The 22265-nt window shown below is 45.0% G+C and overlaps 1 protein-coding gene across 1 annotated transcript in view; it reads left to right on the forward strand.

Moving 5' to 3' along the window:
• Positions 1-15757, forward strand: part of foxo6b (forkhead box O6 b) — a 49981-nt gene extending 34224 nt beyond the window's left edge. The window contains exon 2 of the mRNA XM_078268302.1: positions 11579-15757. Coding sequence (XP_078124428.1) covers positions 11579-13297 — 1719 coding nt within the window. The 3' untranslated portion in view covers positions 13298-15757. The remainder of the gene's footprint in view (positions 1-11578) is intronic.
• Positions 15758-22265: the final 6508 nt, after the last annotated feature.

The raw sequence follows: 22265 nt of genomic DNA on the forward strand, positions 1-22265 counted from the left end.
CAATCTAGCCGTTCGGAATGTCTCAGCCCTCAGTGTTTCTGCCAGTGTATCAGCTTTTGACTGTGGATCATTGCATCTGTTGGAGGTGTAGTACAGCCTCAGTGTGCGGATGGATGTGACAGATGAGCATTGAGGTGGGTGGTGCTCTCCTGAGACCTGATGGCAGGTGTGATCAGGCCTGTTTCTCAGCTTCTCCTTTGACTCCCATAGGTGTCACGATGCTCCACCTGGCGTGTGAAAGCTCTCAGGGGAAGGATAGATATCACAGCTGTGGAGGTGACTCCTTTTGTGAGTGTGAGTCAAAGGTGGAGGTGACAAACTACATTTACTGTCTGTACTTAAAGAACACCTATTTTCTGACTTAGTGACTGATGGGAACAACAATCTTTGACATTGGTCCAGTATTAAGCGAGATCGCTGCAGTCAGCAGCAGCAAAACAAGCTACAATGTAAGTTAATAGGGAAATGTGCACCTTATATTTACTATGGGTGGGGGAATAATCGATACAGCATAGTATCGCAATATTTTCCATGGCAATACTGTATCGATACACAGACACCAAGTATGGATCTATTATTATATATGTGTTGGTCCCATTTTGCAGCAATAAAACTGAAGTGAGATGAACATACGTAAATGTATTTTTTTAGATAAAACAGATGTTGACAAAGTTCCCTTTTGGGGACATCATTTGAAATTGGGAAAAGTTTGTAGTTGGAAAAAATTTCATAAATTGCAATATATAGCTTGTCTGGCTATCACCAGACCAAGCTCAATCTTTTAAGATTCAATATGGTATCGTGACAATTTATAGTGGGGCCTCTGGTGATTCCCACCCCTACTAGCTATATAGTTGTGATATGAGCAAATGAGGATTTTTAAAAAGAAATACTTGAAAAAAATGAAACAAAAGAGCCAATTTTACTGTATTTCTACTCTAGCAGTTGACTACGACTGTACTTTATTAGAATTGAAGCAAAGTCCTGGAGCAGTACATAACGGTGTTCCTTCCTCCCCGGTGTTCGTGATGTAAGGGGAGCCAACAGAAAGGAAGCACCACTCATGGCTACTCTGGATCCATCACTCTTTACAGAGCTGGCTGTGGCCTGAGGACCGGGCATCTCTGGCACGAAGGGAGGATTTTCCGATCCCCTGCCCCGCTTTCAGATGCTCGTTAATCTGCCGGCTCTATTTTTATCTGCCCTCTCCTCCCACCCCTGGGCTCTCTCTGCCTTCACTCAGCTCCTTATGTCCATCCACAGAGTAAGAGGCTGCATGGGCAGGCCGGCAGCTCCAATTAGAGGCCTCTCCGCTGGGGATTGGGCTTGCTGTCCGCCTCTGGCCCCTCAGGCTCTCTTCCCGTCTACCTTTCTCAGGTTAGCCCCAGACGACACCTCGCTCCCTCACTCGTCTTTTCCCTCCCTGTCTGCCTTGTTTCTCTGTCTCCCCCCCCCCGTAGAGCTTGTGGATATCCACAGGGAGTAGAGGGGAGTGAAAGGCCTTCTGTCACCCGAGGGCTGGCTCTAGTCCCTCGGCTGTACTTTAAGGAGAAGTTAACTGGTGCACCTTTTAGGAGGCAGCCTCAGTACAACTGCTGGAGACACTAGCTCTGATCATTTTGTCACAGCCACTGTGGGTGTACAACCAAAACTTCTGCTACCTCTGTAAACACTCTTATTTATCTTCAATGCAGAAGAAGCAAGGTTTTTGTTGATTTCACTGCAAGACCATTATGACTCAAAGAACCATACAAATGTAATTCCAGCTACAAAGGGTTTGCTTTATCCTGCTGAATTAGAGAATTCAGTCTTTTGTTAGAATGTTCTTAATATATGGCATAACAGAGAATCTTTAAAAAGTGGTTTGTCATGCTACTGTTAGTCTCGCATTGCGGAGTAAGGTCTGGCTACACCACACATACATTCTGGGATAGGAGAAAAAAAACACTCTGGGTTGTTGGCATTTCTTTAAACCAATCACAATGGGCTAAGCTCCGGACGCAGCAACGGTGACTCTGCTAAATAGACTCAGGAAGGAACTCATTTTGGTGGAACATTTGCACTCCGCTAAAGAAACAGCTTCATACAATATTAAATGAAGTTAACTGTTGACACAATATAGTAACGTGAGCTATTTAAATTAGCTGGATACATGGTTATCTCCGTGTGTACTTCGTCCATTGCAAATCCCCGCCAATCTGTCCCAAAACGTGCCAGTTAGAGAGGAAATGACCTAAACATATTCTTAAATCTTTGCAATCATTCCCCGAAAGAACCAAGCAGACCTGCCTTGTTGCACGAACCAAATTGTCTTCAACATATACTTCCATTGACTGTTCTACTGTTAAATGACCTATGTGGTATGTATCTAAAGAGACATATTTTTTGGTGTTGAAGTAAATAAAACACGATTAAAAGAAAGTATTTCAGTATCTCTTAGGATTCCACACTGTGTTGTTCAGGGTGTTTAGACGGTAGCAGCAGCAGCACTGTTGTTGTAAAAGCGTGACTGCACGTCTTTATTGTAACTGATTGGTCTGTGCTGTTGCTAGCCTTGTACACAACTAACCTATTGTGTTTCTTGAATGGGCCTAGCTACACTGCATTCATCTGGATCCTCTGACCTATTACTTTCCTGCAATCCACCAAAAGAATAGCATCTTTTCCCCCCCAGCTTAGCCCCCACCCAAACTCTGCGTGCTCACACCTTCTCCAACCCCATTAATCCCTCAGCCTCCCACTTCTTTACTTCCCTTCAAAGAGACAAGCCCGTGACATCAGTCACAGGAAGTGAATCTTTAGCGTTGACTAATTTCCATTGATTGCCTCCAGACAGGCTTAGCAGACGAGACCCATTCCCACACAGAGCTGGCTGCTCTCATTTAAGTCTCCCCGCCTGCAGAAAACGCTTCACAATGAACGCAGTCAGCGCTTTTATCTTCTCCCCCCCTCCTGCTTATTATCAAATAAATGCGCGGCATAGAGAGATACCCATTGACAGGACCGTGCATAATGACTCCTGGCTGTGTGAAATGGATTCATAAATAATGGTTGAGCGAGGGGAGACGACGGATTTGCCTAGTCCCACTACTTCTCAACAAGGCGGCGTACAACAATCCACACAACACTCGGGCTGGATTGTGCCGGGCCACATTTTATGGGAGTGCCGCGTGGAATTCAAAATGCAACCCTTGCTCTTGAATGTGCTGTGGAATGCGTCATGCATTTAGAGGAGGGCTCCTTGAAGCAGAAAGCACTATAAGATCCACTACATGATGTTACACTGAATCCTCTAATGAACCCCCTCCAAGTGACTTCTCTCCTGTGAGGATTGAGAGGTAAAAGCAGCCTATAAAAATGTCCGGGAGCAGATCTCCTCTGCAACCTGTTCTCCCGTCTCGCAGCTGACAGAGCAGCAGCAGAAGGTAAATCAGTTTCCTTTTTGCTTCTTCTTTTACGCTCTCATGAGTATACCAAGCGGTTAAAACACACATATCCTGCAGTTTTCCATGTGCAAACTCAATCCAACAGGCACACTGTCGAGCCCACAGACACCAGAGGCCTTCTTGTCTTTTAACAAAGCATCCTCATCCGTCCCCTGTCAGTGACATATTGCTTCATTAACGCTCTCGGCTTTGTGTATATTGACAGCTTTTTCAAAATGGCAGAGAGTAAAAGTGCTCTGCGCCTAAGGGGCTTAAAAAGACTATAAAACCCAAACTGAGTCTGTGCTAGTGAAGTGTGCTGTGACTGCCACTGTACCCCTGTGCCAAAGTAATACGTCTGTCTGAGACACGCAGGGTGAAAAGGTCTCAATCGCCTTAACGCTAGATTAAGGAGCAGCTTGATCAAGGCGTCTTAAGTGCTTCATTTTGGAATCAGGATCGATAGCCGCTAAGAAGAATTGAGCTAGGAGCTTCGGTAGGTAGAGCTGACTCAATAGAGGCTAATGACTTCTCCGAAGCCCCTTCCACTGGAGGAATGGCTCATACTGAATACCCTGCTTGTTTTTATTAGCAATTTATTTTCCAGTCCTTTAAATGATGTGGAAAAGGTTATTATCTCCCCGAACTCCAACTGTCACAGAAAGTAGACAAAGTAACAGAAAGTAGACAAAATAACAGGGCCTCGTATTAGCGCTTGCATGCTAATACGCAGGACCCTGGTAAAAAACATGTTTTTTGTACCGGGAGCGGCGACAACAGTCAGGCTGTGGCGTGACGTAGCGGGGGTCAATCCGGACGTATTTTAATGACCCGTGATGAAAACCTGTGCTTGTTTTTCTTGGCTCCCAATAAACGCCCGACCAATTACGTCTATCAACGCCGCGCCCAGCCTCGGTCACCGTGATCCGACCAATCCCCACCCTGTCTCTGTGGTTTCAGGGTGAAACCCAGCTGAGGAGTGCCCAGAATTAACCAGGATTAGCCTCGGATTGTCTGGGATTACTCAGGCTGGAGAGGGATTAAGTATGATTGCCAGTTTGGGGTGGGTGGTGTGGGTGTGTGGGTGTGTGTGTGTGGCGTGGCAGATGTGTGCGAGTCTGTGTGCACGTGCACATCGAGGTAAACATGTGTCAAGTTGTGAAACATATGGTGGCGTTTGTTTACATGTGCGTGCATTGCTGCCTGGACTGTAAAATCTACAAAACACTAGATATGATTTGATTTCCACATCTTGTTGTCTGCAGAGAGGCGTAGAAATGTCTAAAAACTGTTGTTCCCTCTATAGGGTGACAAGGTCCAGTACACAGATGTATTTTCATATTAGTTGCTGTGTCGAATTCATATGGGAGGCTTTTTTCTCTGCTCAGACACAAAGCTCCGTTGAGAGAATTGCTCGTAACAGAGAGAGAGAGACAGCGAGAGGGAAAAGGGTGCAAAGGGTTGCATCATCTCGTTGCTATGCAACACAAACTGGATAATTTGCAATAGATGTAATTATCGTAAGCTAGCTAACCCAGACTAAAAAAAAATTAAAAAAAAAGGGACAAGGGCGTTGAAAATAGTAATAATTAAAGAAAATTACCCATTGCTCTGTTATTGCGATTCTGAAATGGAGGCTGCAGGCACAAGGCACCCTGCTGAAGAGAACACACAGATTCTGACCATTTAAAAGGCTGTTTGGTACAGGGGGTGGACAAAATAACAGTAACTGACAGTGTAATATAATCTACAAATACAATCAGAGAGGGGAATTAACCTTTCTTAGTCTTAGTTTTAACACCAACAAAGGATGCATTTCTTGGCGGTCTACCGTACTGGATAGAGTAAGACTGTTCTGTATCTGTAGTTTGGAATGTCAGGAGGAGTATGTTAAATGAGTAATGATGAGTAAATGAAACCTTCCGTGTAAAATCGTGGATTACTACTCAGCCTGTTAAAACTCTGCAAACAGGGGACGAGGAACAACTGGATTGTAATCAAAATAGGTCAAGTTTAACTAATACACTGTATATACTTATATGCCTATATATACACATCACTGTCTCTTGAAAACATTTATATCTACTAAAGGGGGGCCCTGTATTATACGGTTACATCTAAGTGTTCATTGTTGTGCAATGTAGTTCATGCTGTAGTTTATCATCAAACTGAGCACTAACCAGTATGCTCAATCCCAGTCATAAATTGCTGCATGGTCAGGCATTTAAAAAAAAAAAAGGGAAAAGTGTGAGAATTGTGTGTTTAGACGGATATGTGTGTATACGGGCCATTAGCTAACCACTGGACTGACTCTCCCATGGCTCGGCAAAAGCAGCAGTGTGTCAGGGTCAAACTCAGTCACTATTAATGTGTAATATACAGTAGTGGAGCGGGATACAGTGCAGCGTGTTCCCTGTAGAGGAGGAGGGTGGATGTGAGGACAGATTCAGTCACCGTTCCCTCTGCAACAGTCCATCTCCTGCTGCATTAACAGAAAGGCAAAGGCTGAGAGCAGAGGGAACAGACATCTACTGTGCAGAATCACTCTTTCTGACAACTTAATATATACACGGAGGCAGGGATTGGCCAGCTATGTACCACGGAGGGCTGAGAGTCTGCAGGTTTCATTCCAACCAAAGACTACACTGGGGGTTTTCACTGATCGGCTCCTCCTCTGTGACTGACAGTGTGCTAATCACTGACATCTCTAGGCGTTGATTGCAATGATAACTTGGAGACTCTCCGCCTTCCCTTTGCACGTGATGGTCCAATCCTGCACCAGAGTAACGCTGATATAGTGGACTCATTAATAGGGCTGTAATGATATATACCAAACCCGCGATTCGGTTCGTATCACAATTTTTGACCCACGATTCGATACAAACCTCGATTTGGGGGGGGGTGAGAGGTGACAACAGCCCCGAGGACACATCCACAGTCAGCCTCTAGCCAGCTAGCAGACAGCCACTATCATTACATCAGTCCAAACCCGGTCAGCATGTAACTCTGGTGCTAAGGACGCTAACGGCAGTTTACTGAACCGTCAGGAAACAGACCTGGGGGGGGGGGCGGTGTAATAATCAATTAGGGGGGCCCAGGGGATTTTATCAGAATACAGCAAAAAAAAAAAAACTGCTTAGAAATATAGGAAATATTGGATAGGATAGAACAACATCATGTAATTCTGCTAAATAAAACATCACATTCATTATTAATTTCATCTGTTCACCTATTTTCAACAAATTGTGTATCCAAATACAATACACGTTTTCTATGGGCTGTTAAGGCAAACATTTGGATAGTCATCATTTAAACATTAATAGGTCATGTGACAAGGGCTGGGAAGATTTTTTTCACAGAAGCGTATAAAAATGAAGTGCAATACACTTACAATAGACTTGCCTCAAACTTCAACAGAGAAAACCTTGCTGTATACTGTTTTCAGATAATAGGAAACAGAACAGAAATAAAGTGCAATACACAATTCATTTCTTACAGCAACAAGTGCTCTACAGTGAGTTCAATTTGTTTCTGCTTCTAAACTGGCCTGAACATTTTAACAAAGTGCACACTTACCATACAATGTGTGTTTAAAGTATATATCCATTTACCAAATGGAAAGGCAGCGATTTACAGAACAGGCAGCCAAGTGACAGAACTCTGAGCCAATGGAAATCAAATTAGTCAGATTGACAGCACTCTAGCCCAACGGATTGGGGGGGGGGGCAATCATATTTCAGGAGGGGGGCAGTCGCCACCCCAGGTCCCCCTTCTAGACCTGCCCCTGTTCATGGTGTCAACAAAATGGACAGGACAACGTTCAGTTCAGCTTACCAAGGAAGCCAATAGAGCTCAACAGTGTGGTTCTGGAAGTAAAAATCCCATTGATTTACTCCATAAGGATTCTGATTATCAGCCACGATGTCTAAACCATCTGAGGTAGACTGACCACGAGCTACGACGTTGTAAACGAGCAGTTTCTGCTCCGGTAAAAACTAGAAGTCCATATGAAATCAACCTTGTTTTAAGAAAACCATGTTTTATCCGCGATCTTATGGAGAAATATTACACTACCCACAACCCTAAATGTAACAGCGACGTCTCTGATTGGTGGAACGCGCTGTTAGCATGAACTATGATTGTTTCTATACACAGTCTTGTACCATTGCCAGTTTTCAGTTTTCAAAAGGTTCTTTTGCGCCAAATCAAATGTTTTATGGTCATGATTCGTCTCTGAGCAGGTTAGATTGGTCCCAGGCTTAAAACTTTTAATAGAAACCTTTAATGAAACATAAATGGAGATAGTGAACGGGGAAAATCTCTTCCGGAACCAGAGCCATTTTAAAAAGTGGGCGATCACTGTTGAGCTCTATAGAGATATTTAAAATACACATAATATCATAAATATACCAATGAACACTATTTGTCTTTAATTAAAATTTTCATTTATAAATTACAGTCAGTGCAGTGTCACGCTTTAATAATGTATATTTGTGATTTCATGTGAGGGGAAGGAGGTCTTTCTGTTAGTGTAACGCAATACAATTCAACAGCATCACAAACTACAGCCTTTAAAATGGCCGTATAGTTGAATAAACACCTCTCTGAAACAGTTTCAACAAAAACCTATTTTGATCATAACCTTCATGAAGGTAGGATTTATTGCTGGACTGCATTAGTTTTAGCTAGGTGTACCTAATAAACTGGCAACTCTGTGTACATGAACTTAAGCATTTTGCATTGATACAGCAAATGTAAAACCTTACTGGTTAAGTATTGAAAGACAAGTAGATTGTATTAAACATAGAAAGAAGACATAAGATGTAACACATCGTCCTGTTTTTGTCCGCCCAGTTATGATGAATACAATTTAGTTTGATTGATTATATAATTATTTTCTTGATGAAATGTGCACTAGTTGATGACTGTCCATAACTAAAATTGATTCATGTTGATCAGATTCCACACAGATAATTATGAATTAGACCGCTGTTCGCCAGCAGCAGCAGCCATCTTCTTTGTTTTCAAGTAGCAGGGAATTCACGCCAAACCGTCGCAACTCTGCCGTCCTTATGCCCGCCCACCGACTCTATACACAACGTGATTGGCCTGACCAGAATTTGGTTTTTCCACCTCGCAAGCCAACGGAGAGTTGCTAGACGACCCTGGCTCCAAATTACATTTGCTATCGCTAGGGTGCGTCTAGATTTCTAGACTAGAGATCACCATATTTGGGCGTAGAAACGGTAACATTAGGAGCTGACAGTGTTGAGTATCAGCACCACATTTTCATTATTTAAATACCACCTTTTCATTATTTCATTATTTAAGTACAAAACAAAATGTCACTCCCAGAATGACAGTTTAATATATTGTCGCTGTATGTCCAAAATCGTTAATCAGCTAATTTGAAAACATTTTGTTGAGTTATTAAACTCAGACGAAATCCGGCAAAATCCCCTCGTCAGTGTACTTGTAAAACCCATGGACAGACGTAAATGGTGACCAGTAGCATTGATTTATGAAAAAAAATGTCAATGATGAAATGTGGCGATACAAAGTTTCTGCTCGACAGCGACGATATGCAGAAGACAATGCAGAAAGCTGCCACATTATAGTACTGTACAATGTATCAGCAGGTGAAGGAACAGCGGTCTGCTGTTGTGGTGTAATTGTTGCTGTGGTAGTACAGAAGCTCTCTCTTTTCTCACACGCACGCACACACGCACACGCACACGCACACTGCTAATCACAGCTTGGTACAGGTAGTGAGACGTTGGGACTGCTGGTGATTGAGCCTCCCTGGTGGATTGGAAGCAGTATTCTGACAGACTCAGATAAAAGGCTGTTTGGAGTTGCCTGCAGCATCAAACAGCATCAGCCACCCCCCCTCCCCCCTCCCACCTCCCCACCATCACCTCCCCACTCTTCAATTCTCCCTCTTTTTGGTTTACTCTGTTGCCATGGCTACGCCCAGCCGGAGCCGTCATGTTGCAGAGGAACCTGTCAGGGCGGTGCTCTCAGATCACCTGATGTGGGTCGCCTCCACCGGCGGCCTCTTTCACACAGCGTCATCGTTCAAATTCAGCTTTGATTAAGTCGGCGCTCCGTAGCACGCCGCAGCGGAGAAGTGCAGTCGGCTTATTTTTCGTCGTCAGCGTTGAGCTTGTGCAATTTTACCGACCTGGTGTTTTGTAGGAGGACCCCTCTGAACAGCAGAGGGAAAAAAAACAAGCATAAATACATCTCTCTTATCCAATTTTCACGTCTGTGAAGAGAGTCTAGTCAAAGCAGCGTGATTTGGAGGATGGGATGAAATTATCTGTTCAGAGTCACGCTGAGGGGATAGGAGTGTGTGAAGGGGGGCCTTTTCTTCATGAATGAGAATAGTAGTAGGTAGGATAAACTGATTTGAAATCCAGGTAAAGCTGAATTCCCCCCTGGAAACGTTTTGCGAGAAACATATTACCTGTTGTTCTGGATGCTGTGCTTTCATAATACACTGCAACAACAAAGAGCGGTCACCTCTTTTAGCTGGCTGTCCAGTTCACACCCATGCGACTCTTTTGCTCGTTTGCTGCCAGAGTATAGGGGAGAAGGGTGGGGGGGGGGGGGGGGGGTACATATGCTGACTGTATAGATCGCACTGAAGGGTGAAATGTAAGCTGGCCTGCCATTTAGCACAGATTTGCATCTCCTGCTGTTTGTTTCCGATATTTGCTCGCCTTTCAGTGTGAATGAATGAAAAGTGAGAGGGGGTGGAAGTTGTGCAAGGTGACGAGAGGATGGATGTGGAGAGAGGGCGAGAATGAGCAATGTCGTGATCAAGAGACGCTGGGACACAGAGAGGGAGATGAATGGGGTTGAGAGCAGGAAAATTGGACAGGAGGCGGGGAGTGAATGAAGATAGAGAATGGCTCGAGATATCAGGAGACAGAGATTGTGAGCTATGTGCAGGTAATAAACAAGGCAGAAATAGATAGATATCTCCAGAGAGGAAAAAGAAAAGTGTGTGATTGTGTGCATGGGGAAGAGGGTTGCGGTTGATGGGGGAGGTGGGGGGGGGGGTTGTTCCTCCCGAAAGATCAGAAAAAAAGCGAAAAGCAAAAGAGAGGGAAAGAGAGAGAAGGTGGAAAAAAGCAACGGGAGGAAAGCTGGAGAGAGTGTGAATAATGACACAAGCAGGAAAGATTTGGATGAACATGCTGTACTTAGACTAACTTGGCCAGCTGAGATGATGTGTATCCCTGCTAAGCTCTCCTTTAGGCAGGCTTAGATCTCATCAACTCACTCCAGGCTGGCACCGGCTTCAAATGCTGCTGCGAAGCCCTGGATTAACTATACAGCCGTCACTCAGACACTTAAACAGGGGTCTGGAGAGGCTTATCCTATACCCCCCCCCCCCACACACACACACACACACACACACACACCCACCCACAATCGGCACATCCGTCCGTCTTCAAAGCTACTCGCAGGAAGACTTCATCCATTCGATATCAGCCGCCGTAGCCTACGGTCATGTTAATTGTGTCATGATTTTAAGAGGTTAAATGAGCATGTCGCTTTCCTCCCCCCTCCCGCCTGTTTACTTCCCCTATATCTTATTTCAGGCCTGTGTGTGAGTGTTCCTTTTTTCACTCTGGTGCTCTTCCAGATCTTCTCCTGCCAAATCCCCCCTCCATCCTTCCTCCCTCTTCTTCCCTTCCTCCCTCCCTGTCTCTGGTTGGATCTCAGGCTCTCATATTTGGAGGCCCTGCAATCGATATGGTCTGTCTGTGATTGGGTTGCCTCGTGTGATTCATTTCTGTAACCTTGGTGATGGTTTGATGTGGAGGCTGCACCCATGTCCGTATTATGACTCAGTGAGCGCATGTGGAGAGGAGAGGCTGGTCAGGGGAGGTATCGATTGCCCTCTTTGCTCTCCCCTCCATCTTCCTCTCTTTCTTTATCCACCTTTTTTCTCGCTCACCATGCAGCCTTGATAGTTTGGCCATAATTTGAAATGACTTTGTGTTCTCAAGAAATCATTATTTAACCCTAAATGTTCCCTTGGGTGTTAATGTTTATCTCTTTTTTCTCTCTCTGTCCCTTCTCTGCCTCCTCCCCTCTTTCTCCCGCCATCTCCTTCCCGTCTTTCTCTCTCGTTCCAGAATTCAATCAGACACAATCTGTCCCTGCACAGTCGCTTCATCAGGGTGCAAAATGAAGGGACGGGGAAGAGTTCGTGGTGGATGCTGAACCCGGAAGGAGGGAAGATGGGCAAAGGACCCAGACGACGGGCAGCCTCTATAGACAATGGGGCCCGCTACCTGAAGACCAAGGGTCGCATTAGCCGTAAGAGAGCAGGGGCCATAGGCCTTGGACGGGGACAAGGTCAGGGGGCCGGACCCACAATGCAAGGCTCCCCCGAGCATGGCAGTCCAGCAGGGAAAGGAGGTGTGAGTATGGGGGGTGAGGAGTATGACACCTGGACGGACCTCCATTCCCGCACCTCCTCCTCTGCCTCCACATTAAGTGGCTGCCTGTCCCCGATTCTGGCTGAGGCGGAGGCTGACGAACCGGAGGAGGGTGGACTGTCCTGTTCAGCCTCCCCTCGACTGTACCCCAGCCCCACCAGCACCCGCTCCCCGGCCCTAGGCACTGGGGGCCATTGTCCAACCGTGGAGCTGCCCCAGCTGACTGACCTGACAGGGGCTATCAGTCTAGATGAGAGTGGCTACCCCCAGCCACAGCAAATCAAATGCAACGGTTATCCCTACGTGCCTGCGCCCAAGGCAGAGGGCTCCTACTGTGGGCCCATGTATGGACAGCCTTCCATGGGCATGCTCCGGCATCACACTCCCATGGAGACCATCCAGGAGAACAAGCCAGTCAGCTTCCAGCGCCAAATGAGGGGCTACTCAGAGAACAACGCTCTACAAAGTCTGCTTACTGAGGGACCTCCGTACTGCAACAAAGACACAGTGCTGGGCCCGGGACGGGAATCACACACACTAATGACACAGGGGACCAATGGCGTTCATAGCCAGCACAGCCACAATCAGAATCGCAGCCACAATCATAACCACAATCACAGCCAGGAGCATGCTCACAATCCTAGTCTACACAATGGCCATGGCTCAGTCCATGACCAGAACACAACCCACCGTCAGAACCACAATCAGGGTCACAAACACCAAGCCAGCCTCGACTACAGCCACAGCCACAAGCCCCACCCTGCCCATGACTATGGTCCGAGTCACGAGCACGGTCACAGTAACAAAGTAAACGCCAGACATGATCACAACCCTCCCTCCAGCCAGAGTCACATGCACAACCACAACCCCCATAACCCTATGCACAGTGGGCCTCACCCCCAGGCCCTCTCCCCACGGGTAAGCACCGACATCCTGCAGCCCTACAGCCTCAAGACCTCTAACCACTATGGGCCCCGACCACACCTCCCAACATCGCCATCCCTGCCACCCAACCCCGCCGGGGTCATGGATGTTCCCCAGGACCCTTGCCGCCTGGCGTCTGCACCTCACCCCCGTCACCAGCCTTACCCCGGTGCTCACCATCAGGGTATGACTGACTCCTGGCATGGCTACTACCACAACAACCACCAGCCAGGGAACACTGGTTACCAGGGGCAACAGCACAACTCCCACAGTAGAATGGCTGCCAATCTGGAGATGGAGAATGTTGCTAGTAGCCTGGACTGTGATGTAGACTCCATCCTGCTCAATGACTTTATGGACACAGAGAGCATAGACTTCAACTTTGACGGCTCTCTGTCCCAAGGCATGGGCATGGGGATGGGCATGAGCTTGGGGGCATTTGCTTGTCCTCCATCAGCACACAGCAACCAGAGCTGGGTGCCAGGGTGAACCCAGGCCCAAAGGTTTGGATTGACACATGACCAGAAAGCTCACCCACTGGGCCAGGCTGCTGGTGGGCTGTACCCTTGGACTGACTGACTGTGATGCTGTTTCTCTGAGACTTTAGAACAAAATACGTGTTGTCATTTTGTTTCCTGAGGACTACGTACACCCTCACATCCTACTCTTTCTCTTTCTCCCCCACTCTGTTTATAAAGCCTTCTGTCTCCATATTGAACCTGCCCCCAAATTAGCCCAGTCCTAAAGCACCCCTTGTTCATGCCCTTCAGTTTTTCTTTGTTTTTGTTTTTTATGGTCTCCTTGCAATCTCACCCTGCCTGTCCTAAGCTCTCAAGCACTTTAAATCCATCCTTTTCACACAGATGCAGTAACACAAAGACCAGGAAAAGTCACAATGTGTGTTGGCTTAAATTTAATGTATGCAATCCACTCTACAGTATTATCTCCTACAAAGGAGGTGTTGTTTTTGACTTGAGAACTTGATCAAACAGTTGCATAAATATCTTTAATGTAGAGGTGTTTTTAGATTGGGGGTTAAAAGGCAGGGAAGGCTTTGAGGGTTGAAGGATGAAGAAAAAAGGTTTATAGAAGAAGAGGGAATAAGAACTAAAGGGATAGAAGGAGAAAAAGGAAGGAAGGAACACCAGGGTCTTCTCTCCCTGGTTCGTTTCAGTGCAGGAGGACAGCCATACATCAGGCAACCAACAGCACCACTACAATGAAATGCAACGTCCCATCTTTAATCTCCAAAGTAATGCCAGAGTAATGCATCACTATTGCAAATCTAATGCGCCACTCTGTGTTTTTTCAACCCCCCCTCTCTCTCCTCAACTCTGGACACACCGGCTTAATGTGTTTTGGCGAAAGTGATGATTAAAGTCACTCTGCACTAAATGGGGGGAGGGATTGAAAGGGCTGGTGTTGGAGAGGGGGGCACTGAGGGGAGATGATAGGAAAGGAGAAATGCAAATATTCCCTCTGTGCCTCTTCCTCTCCATTTTGTGGATTTATGTAGCTTTCCCCATAATGAAATAAGCAACGATCAGAGCCTGCTGTACATCCTGAGGAGCTCTGTGATTGGCCTGCGCTGGGCTGCCTCAGCGTGGCTCCTTCACCGGCTGACCCCAGAACAGCTCACTGAGCAGCTGTGGTCAGGCCAGGATGTTGATGGAGCTGCCGTCGTCAGACCCCAGTCAACCTTGTCTAATTCACTAACACCCAGGTTCAAGCCCACTATGTGCTTTTACTCCTGCGAATTGCACACTGATGAACAGCGTCAGCAGATTACCATTTGGTGCTATCTCCTCTGCCCAGGCTTCCTCCTATCACACCGCCCCATCCCGAGGTTACTCGGAGGGTAAACAAGAGTAATTAACCGCCAAACAAGATGGATGATTTATGCAAGTGTGTGTATTCGCTCATCGGCACAAAGTCATAATTCTTTCTCCCGCCAAGAACAAGGAGGGTGATTTTTGAGAGGTGATGCCCAGCGACAAGGTAAAGTGGCTGGCTAGCGGCGTGCTCATAGTGTCCTTCAAGTCCTCAAGACAAGCATTCCCCGCCCTGCCCTGGCCATAGCTTTACTTTGCTGTCGTCTTTTCTTGTGCTCGTTCTGTGATTGTGCAGTTGTCTGTCCTGTTTCAATACAGCATGGATAGAAGCTTTCGTGTGCATTTTATTTTCTTCATTCCCAGAGGGGAGCATTCGCCTGCCCTTGTCCTGGCACCTGTCCCACTCTAGATACAAAAAATAGGAACAAGAGAGAGAAGAAAGGTAGATAGATACAGGGAGACTGAGCGAGGGGGAGGGAGCTACATGAGTAGGCAGGATTTTGAGAATGGGAGAGATTTTCCAGCTCGGTAGCTTTCTGTACAATTGGCTGTTTGAATCAGGCCAAATGTCAAGTGCTGCTCAGCCAGCTCCAGCGAGCTTTGACCAGAAAGCTACTTCTCCCTCCCGATCAAGGACAATGACGGGTATTTCCATACACGTTTATTTGCTTTTTTTCTTACCTTTTCATGAGTTAAGATGGCCCATTGTTGTAACCCAACTGTAATTTGTTCTCTGGCCTGTGTGCACTTGTGTGTCAAGCTTCTCGTGGGTGTGCGAGTGTGTGTGTGTGTGTGTGTGCGTGTATCACAGTGATGTTCAAGAAATGATTAAGGAAATATTGTTGAGAACTAACTTGCCCTGGTATTGTCCATGCCTGGATGAATGCAGCATACATAATATATACAGTTTATATTTATTGGTTAGGGAGATGGGTCTATGGAGGACTGCTCAGACCCCTTCACTGCTTTGTCTTCTTGATGACAAAGAGGCAGAATGCTTTCAGTTTGACTACATTTCATTCTGTACATAATCTATATTGAAAAAATTGTATTATAATTTTTTTGCAAATATCAATTTTTTTTCTAAAATGATGTATCTGCTCATCTGGTGACCGTAAAATAAAAACAAAAAAGAACATGTTTTTCTGTGTATCTGTGTGGTATTTGCATACACAAACACACTGGTGTCAGGTGAAAACCTTGTATCTCTTGCATATGTTAAATCTACGCCATGGCTACGTACGTAGGAACATGGAGACACAGACCCTACGCCGTAGCCTGACGTCACCTCTCGAAAAATCTAACTACACGTGGCTCAGCCGTGGCTTGGTAGCGTTGCATTTCCCCCGACTCATTTCCTGGTTCTCCTTCTCCATAAACAACACGGCGACATCAAGGAGAGGGTTAACTTCTCCTGCTCCAGACTTCCCACCGTGGTCAGAAAGATCAGGGGAGACACTTTGTTTCTCTCACTAGGACTCTAGAGTAGCTACTCGCTCTGAAGATAATCACCGTCACTCTCACTGGCGCTACCACACACTCCCCACGCACACACACACACACACACACACACACACACACACACACACGCCAGCCCTGCTATTCTCTTAAAGAGATCGACGCACACACCAACGCACAAGTATGAACCTTACGTAGGCTACGGCTAAAGCTCTGCATGGCGCCTCCGCAGAACCATAAATCATAATTTAGCACTATAAAAAAGCTGTTTTTTTTAAAGCAGATTATTTGTCACTGATGTAGCCCAAAATCACAAATCACAAAGTTGCCTCATATGATTTAACAGTTACCTCTCTGTCATTAGACCCATGATTTGGATAAGGAAAAAACCTTTAACAAGTAAGAAAGCCCAGCAAGTGCATCTGATGGATCACGCTTCCAGGACAGACAGACAGACAGTAGATGTCGTATGTATAGTAAAATAGTGAGAAACAGCAATACTAAAACTGCAATATGGAGAATCAGAATTGCAGTATTATAGGGGTGTAACGCTACACAAAAATCACAGTTCTGTGTACCTCGGTTTTGGGGTCACAGAAATATTTTTATTTTTTAAAAGTATAAACATTCAACAGTGGGTAATTGGCCATAACATTGGCCATAATTCTTACTGTAACAGTTAAGGCACTCAAATACTGTCATATTGTCAACAAGAAAAAACAATGAACAAAAAAAAAATAACACTAATGTCAGAAATGCTCCATCATAAGACTCTATCCTGTTGATGACTCCTGAACTGCAGCTTGTGTTCATTTGTGCAGGGCAGGCCCAATAAATGTGAAGGCATATTGTAGCAGGGCTCAAACACTTTGACCATAAACTTTAATTCGGTATTCTCTAGGACAAAGTGTTTCCACAGACACAACCGACTTCAGTAAAACAATGTCGACATACAGTTTGACACAAATTGTGTCACAAATTCAAATTGAAAAAAAGTCCAATTGTAAATTGAGCTTGACTAACCTGGATAAGCCGACTAGCATGCTACAGCTGATTAACAACAACTAATGCACTGCCAAAACCGCAGGGTAAAACTCATGTTCCAGAATTTCTGTTGGGCATGTGTGAGTAGTAGACGTATTTTAACGTGACTGGGTCACAGGGCGTACCCAACCAGTTTTTCCTACCAAACCGAACATCCTGTAGCAAAACGGTTCAGGACCAATACTCGTACCGTTAAAGCTCTACAGTATTAGGAAAATGAAATGCAAGCATACTGTATATAAACAATGGACGTAGAAAAGGTTTCTGGCAGCTATAATAACGTTGTACTTAGCGAAGTAACTGCCCAAAACTTGAAACATCGCTACAATGATGGGGCAAGAAGCACAAGCAGTCAGACGATCAAAGAGGTTTTACGCAAACCAAAAGTTCAGCCAGATGTTTAAACCAGTTTATTTGGAGGTAGTCTATATCGAAGACATTCCACTTCCGCGATTGCTAGACTGCCGTCGGAAATTCTGCAGGATTTCACTTTTTTTGGCCGGCTCTTACCTTTTGCTTTCTTTGTGATGGATTTGTGAGGACTATGGTTAACTGCTCCTCAGATCTCTGCAGGGTAAATCCAGACAGCTAGCTAGACTATCTGTCCAATCGGAGTTTTCTGTTGCACGAATAAAACTACTTTTTAACGAGGACATGTTCCACCAAAACAAGTTCCTTCCCGAGGCTATTTCGCAGCGGCACCGTGGCTCCGTCCAACGCTTAGCACCGCCCAAGACGATTGTGATTGGTTTAAAGTAGGGCTGTCAAAATAACGCATTCATTTAGATTAAGTAATCTGAGAAAAAATAACACTTTCAAAAAAATAACGCAGATTAATCCATTCCATATTGACGTTTGACCCGGAGCCATTCTAGCCTCCATTCGACTGTAAAATGAAGGAGGGAGACGAGAATACGCTGCCTGGATCATTGATTGGAACATTTATTTATAAAAATCTTCTTCCTGAATAGGGTTGGGTACCGAAATCCGGTGCTAATACGGCACAGGTGCCTTCATGACATGGCTCTACCAGACCGAATAGCAACACGGATTTCAGCTCCTCATTTCGGTGCCACTGATATGCCTGCACTTCTCTCTGATGCTCTGAAACAGACGTTACAGGCAACAGAAACATCGCTGCACGTGACGCTAGTTAACACTATACTCAACAGCAGCTAACGTTAGCCTACCGCTAGCTATTAGCTGGATTAAACACGGTTACAATGCTGACAGCTAACGCTAAACGGTGTAAAGTGTGACTGTATTTTACTGTAGAGGATTCAACAATCTGCAGCTGCCGTTGTCGGAAAAACACAGACCGTGCGTTCAATGAAACTGGTAACCTACAGCCTCGTGGTGCATTCAAAGTTTTTCTCATTCATCATTCTGACGTTTCCTTCAGCGATGACCCCTCGTTCCGAAATCTTACCAATTAACTTACTACAATGTTATTAATACAGATAGAAATGATGGCCCAAAGTACAAAAATAACAACATGAAAATCATCAGAAGTGAAGTTACCAGGTTTTCACACTAACAGTCATCATAGCAGCTCATATGTCAAACAGTTAACATCAGTATGGAAATATACGTATAAGAGACATCATTAGCTGTATGTGTCGGGGTGTAAGCATCTGCATGCGTGTGCACATAAACGTGTGTGTGAGGCCTATGTGTCCACGTATATGTGTATGAATGTTTCTAGAGAGAACACATAAATATATACGTGTGTGTGTGTGTGTGTGTGTGTGTGTGTGTGTGTGTGTGTATGTTAATGTATGTGTTTGTCTGTCAGTGTGTACATAAGGGAGTACATGCGGAGAGTGTATCATCTGGGTTTGAGTGTATGTATGTGGCTGCATGTGCTTGTTTGTGTGTGTGAGTGTTTACAGGAGATAGTGTGTGTGTGTGTGTGTGTGTGTGTGTGTGTGTGTGTGTGTGTGTGTGTGTATGTATATAATGCATGTGTTTTTATACATGTTCCTATGTGTGTACACATGTGTGTTTATCAGAGTGTATTTGATGAAGAAGATCACTTTATCACCCCATATCTCAGTTTGGGGTTCTCTGAGTGTGTGTGTGTGTGTGTGTGTGTGTGTGTGTGTGTGTGTGTGTGTGTGTGTGTGTGTGTGTGTGTGTGTGTGTGTGTGTGTGTGTGTGTGTGTGTGTGTGTTTGTGTTTGTGTGTGTGTCTAGCGCCTGTGTGATAGGCCTCGTTAGCAACACGATGCCATACCACAGCTGTGTCTGTCCCAGCGGATTCTTCCTCACTGAGGGACTGACTGCATCTGCACCGCCATACTGTGCCACACACACACACACACACACACTCACATGGCTGTGTCCTCACTGCCCCCTCACCTCCGTTGCTGTGTGTGTGGCGTGAGCCTGCAGTAGCAGCAGTTAGCAGCAGCACACCTGAAAAGATGGCTGATCCCTATACACCTGGGAAGATGGCGGCACCCGGGGGCACCCGGGGCCACACACACACACACACACACACACACACACACACACACACACACACACACACACACACACACACACACACACACACATAGTCAGAAAGCAGTATCAGCTCTCCATCATCCCCAGCTCATGCCTTTGTATAAAATATGCCTCTCGGATGCTAGTTAGTTCATGTGGTAGAGAGAGGAAGGTTAGTGTGAGACAGGATGCATAATAAGGACGAGCTCCTGCTGCACTCCATGCAAATGTGGAGCCTGACGTGTCAGAGCTGTGATGGATCTGTTCTGACAGACACGGTGACAGCCTGGTGACAGCAACTTAAAAACCTACACCCCCCTCTCCCTCTTTCCCTCTCTCCCGCCTCATATATATTTACAACCGAAGCATCTTAATGCACTTTTTCTCCCTAATATCTCATGTTCTTCTGCAGCGAGTTCAGAGCCGTCCCCATATTTCACAGGGTATGACATTTTGTGATCTGACAAAGGTTGTAGGCTGATATGCGAGCTCTGTACCAGTGCATGCTATCTGCATAAACTGTATGATAATGTGTAGGGTCTGTAGGGGCAATATTAGGGAGAAACAGAATCCCAGGAAACTGTTCTGACTACTAATCAGTCCCCTTTGAGTTCAAATATTGAGACCATATTGAGATCCTATAGTAATTGTAGTCTAACAAAAGACACAGACATTCTATGTAAAATGCCGTATTATTAATGCACCAACACTAAAATCCCATTTAGTTTTATCAATGAAGCCCTGAAACGTGATGGCAGATACTGTTTTATTTGTCTGATGTTAAATTCTAGTGTCTGTTTAGGGGAAGATTGTAATTACACACATCTAACTGATAATTATTTACGTAAAAAACACAAAGAGGAAGACACCATGTTTTATCCATCAGTTTTGTCTGCAGATCTGTATGAATCCAACAATAGGACTGTCAGGACAGGCGAACGTATCACTTCTTACAGACTTCATTACTGTGAGCTTATGAAAACATTTGAAAGTAGTTACACTCTTGATACCATTCCGTGTCTTAATGCAAACAGCTAATCACTTGCAAGTTCATGGTAATAGGTAACAATCTTAGGTTGTTAAAATAGAAGTGATACTGTAATTAACCACTGATCTGGACACATTCGAATCACTTCTCAAACCCCATTTCTTTAGAATAGCCTTCACCCTATAATAATATCACATTTCATCTACTGTTAGTTGCTGGTTTTATTGGTTCACTTGATTGCTTGTTTTTTTATGTTTTTTGTTGTTGTTTGATTGCTTCATTTGCTTTTATTGTAGGCCTACTTACTATGGTTTTATTGTAAAGTGTCTTTGAGTACTTTGAAAAGCGCTAAATAAATAAAATGTATTATTATTATTATAATTACTATTATTAAGTCCAGTTCAGGCCAAAGATTCACGACGAGACGGTGTTACTATCTCCATGACACTGTACAGGTCTCACTTCCTTTTAGGCTTTTATGCCCCGTTTCCACGTACGTGGTTATTTTTGAAAAACAGAGACATTTCCCTTCGTTTGTGCCCTTCGTTTACACCCAAACGGAGAATTCACCCCTGAAAACGATTCTTGACCTTCTCGTTACACCGCCACCTACAGGTCTGGCGTGCTCTCGATGGCATTGACGGCATATATACACGGGTACGTGTAAATGAACACTTTTCTGAAAACTGACAGCTGTGCACGATGTTATTTTTGAAACCGGAGAGGTTGAAATGTCAGTTTAGGAAAATAACGGCCACGTGTAAACGTAGTATCATGCAGCTGGATGTCAATTGTAGCATCTTAAAATGTGAATGAGGGTAGAGATAGTGAGAATAGGATACGTTCAGACTGCAGGCAAAAGTGGTCAGACCAGGTCAGACTTCTTCAGAAGTCGTATGAACACTCAAATCTAGCCCAGATCTGATTTTTTCAAATCAGATTTAGACCACTTCCATATGTGGTCCTGAATCAGACCCAGGTCGGATTATTTTCAATGCGGCCGCAGTGTGAACAACCAAGGGGGATTTGATGCGACTTTTACGTCAACCTACATCGACATTTGTCACAATTATGCGCCGGCGGGAGTTAATCCTAGACACAGACGGTACTATTAAACACTTGACTAACCCTACAACATGGAGAACAGTGATGGAGCAAGTCAATGGAGGGAGAGGGAGGTGTTAGACCTAATTAGTGTATGGGGAGATACTTCAATTCAATCAAAACTAGAAGGATCACACCGTAACCTCTCCGTTTTTGAAAAAAAAGCAAAAATGCTGACTTCCTCCATAACCTCCCTAATGTTAGTGCAGCAGCGTGCTGCGTCTGATGTCATTGTTATTGTTCTTTTGCGCATGTGGGTCAGTTCGAAACCGCACACAGTTCACACTGGAATCTGATATAGGCCACATTTTAAAAGGTAATTTGAACAGCCAAACAAAAATTCGGATCTGAGCAAAAAATCTAAATTAAGCATTAAGACTTGCGGTGTGAACATACAGTTGCATTTCTACTAGTGATGAAATGTGGAAAACTTTATTAAAAATTGTATTTCTCTGATTCCCTGCTTTGTTTTAACACCGCGCCCTCTCTTCAGTCACTCTCTAGCTCGTTCGACCACGTACACGTGCATGTGGGCGCTCGTTGAG

This window comes from Sander vitreus, chromosome 14 (genome assembly GCF_031162955.1).
Source record: "Sander vitreus isolate 19-12246 chromosome 14, sanVit1, whole genome shotgun sequence".
Lineage (NCBI taxonomy): Eukaryota > Metazoa > Chordata > Actinopteri > Perciformes > Percidae > Sander > Sander vitreus.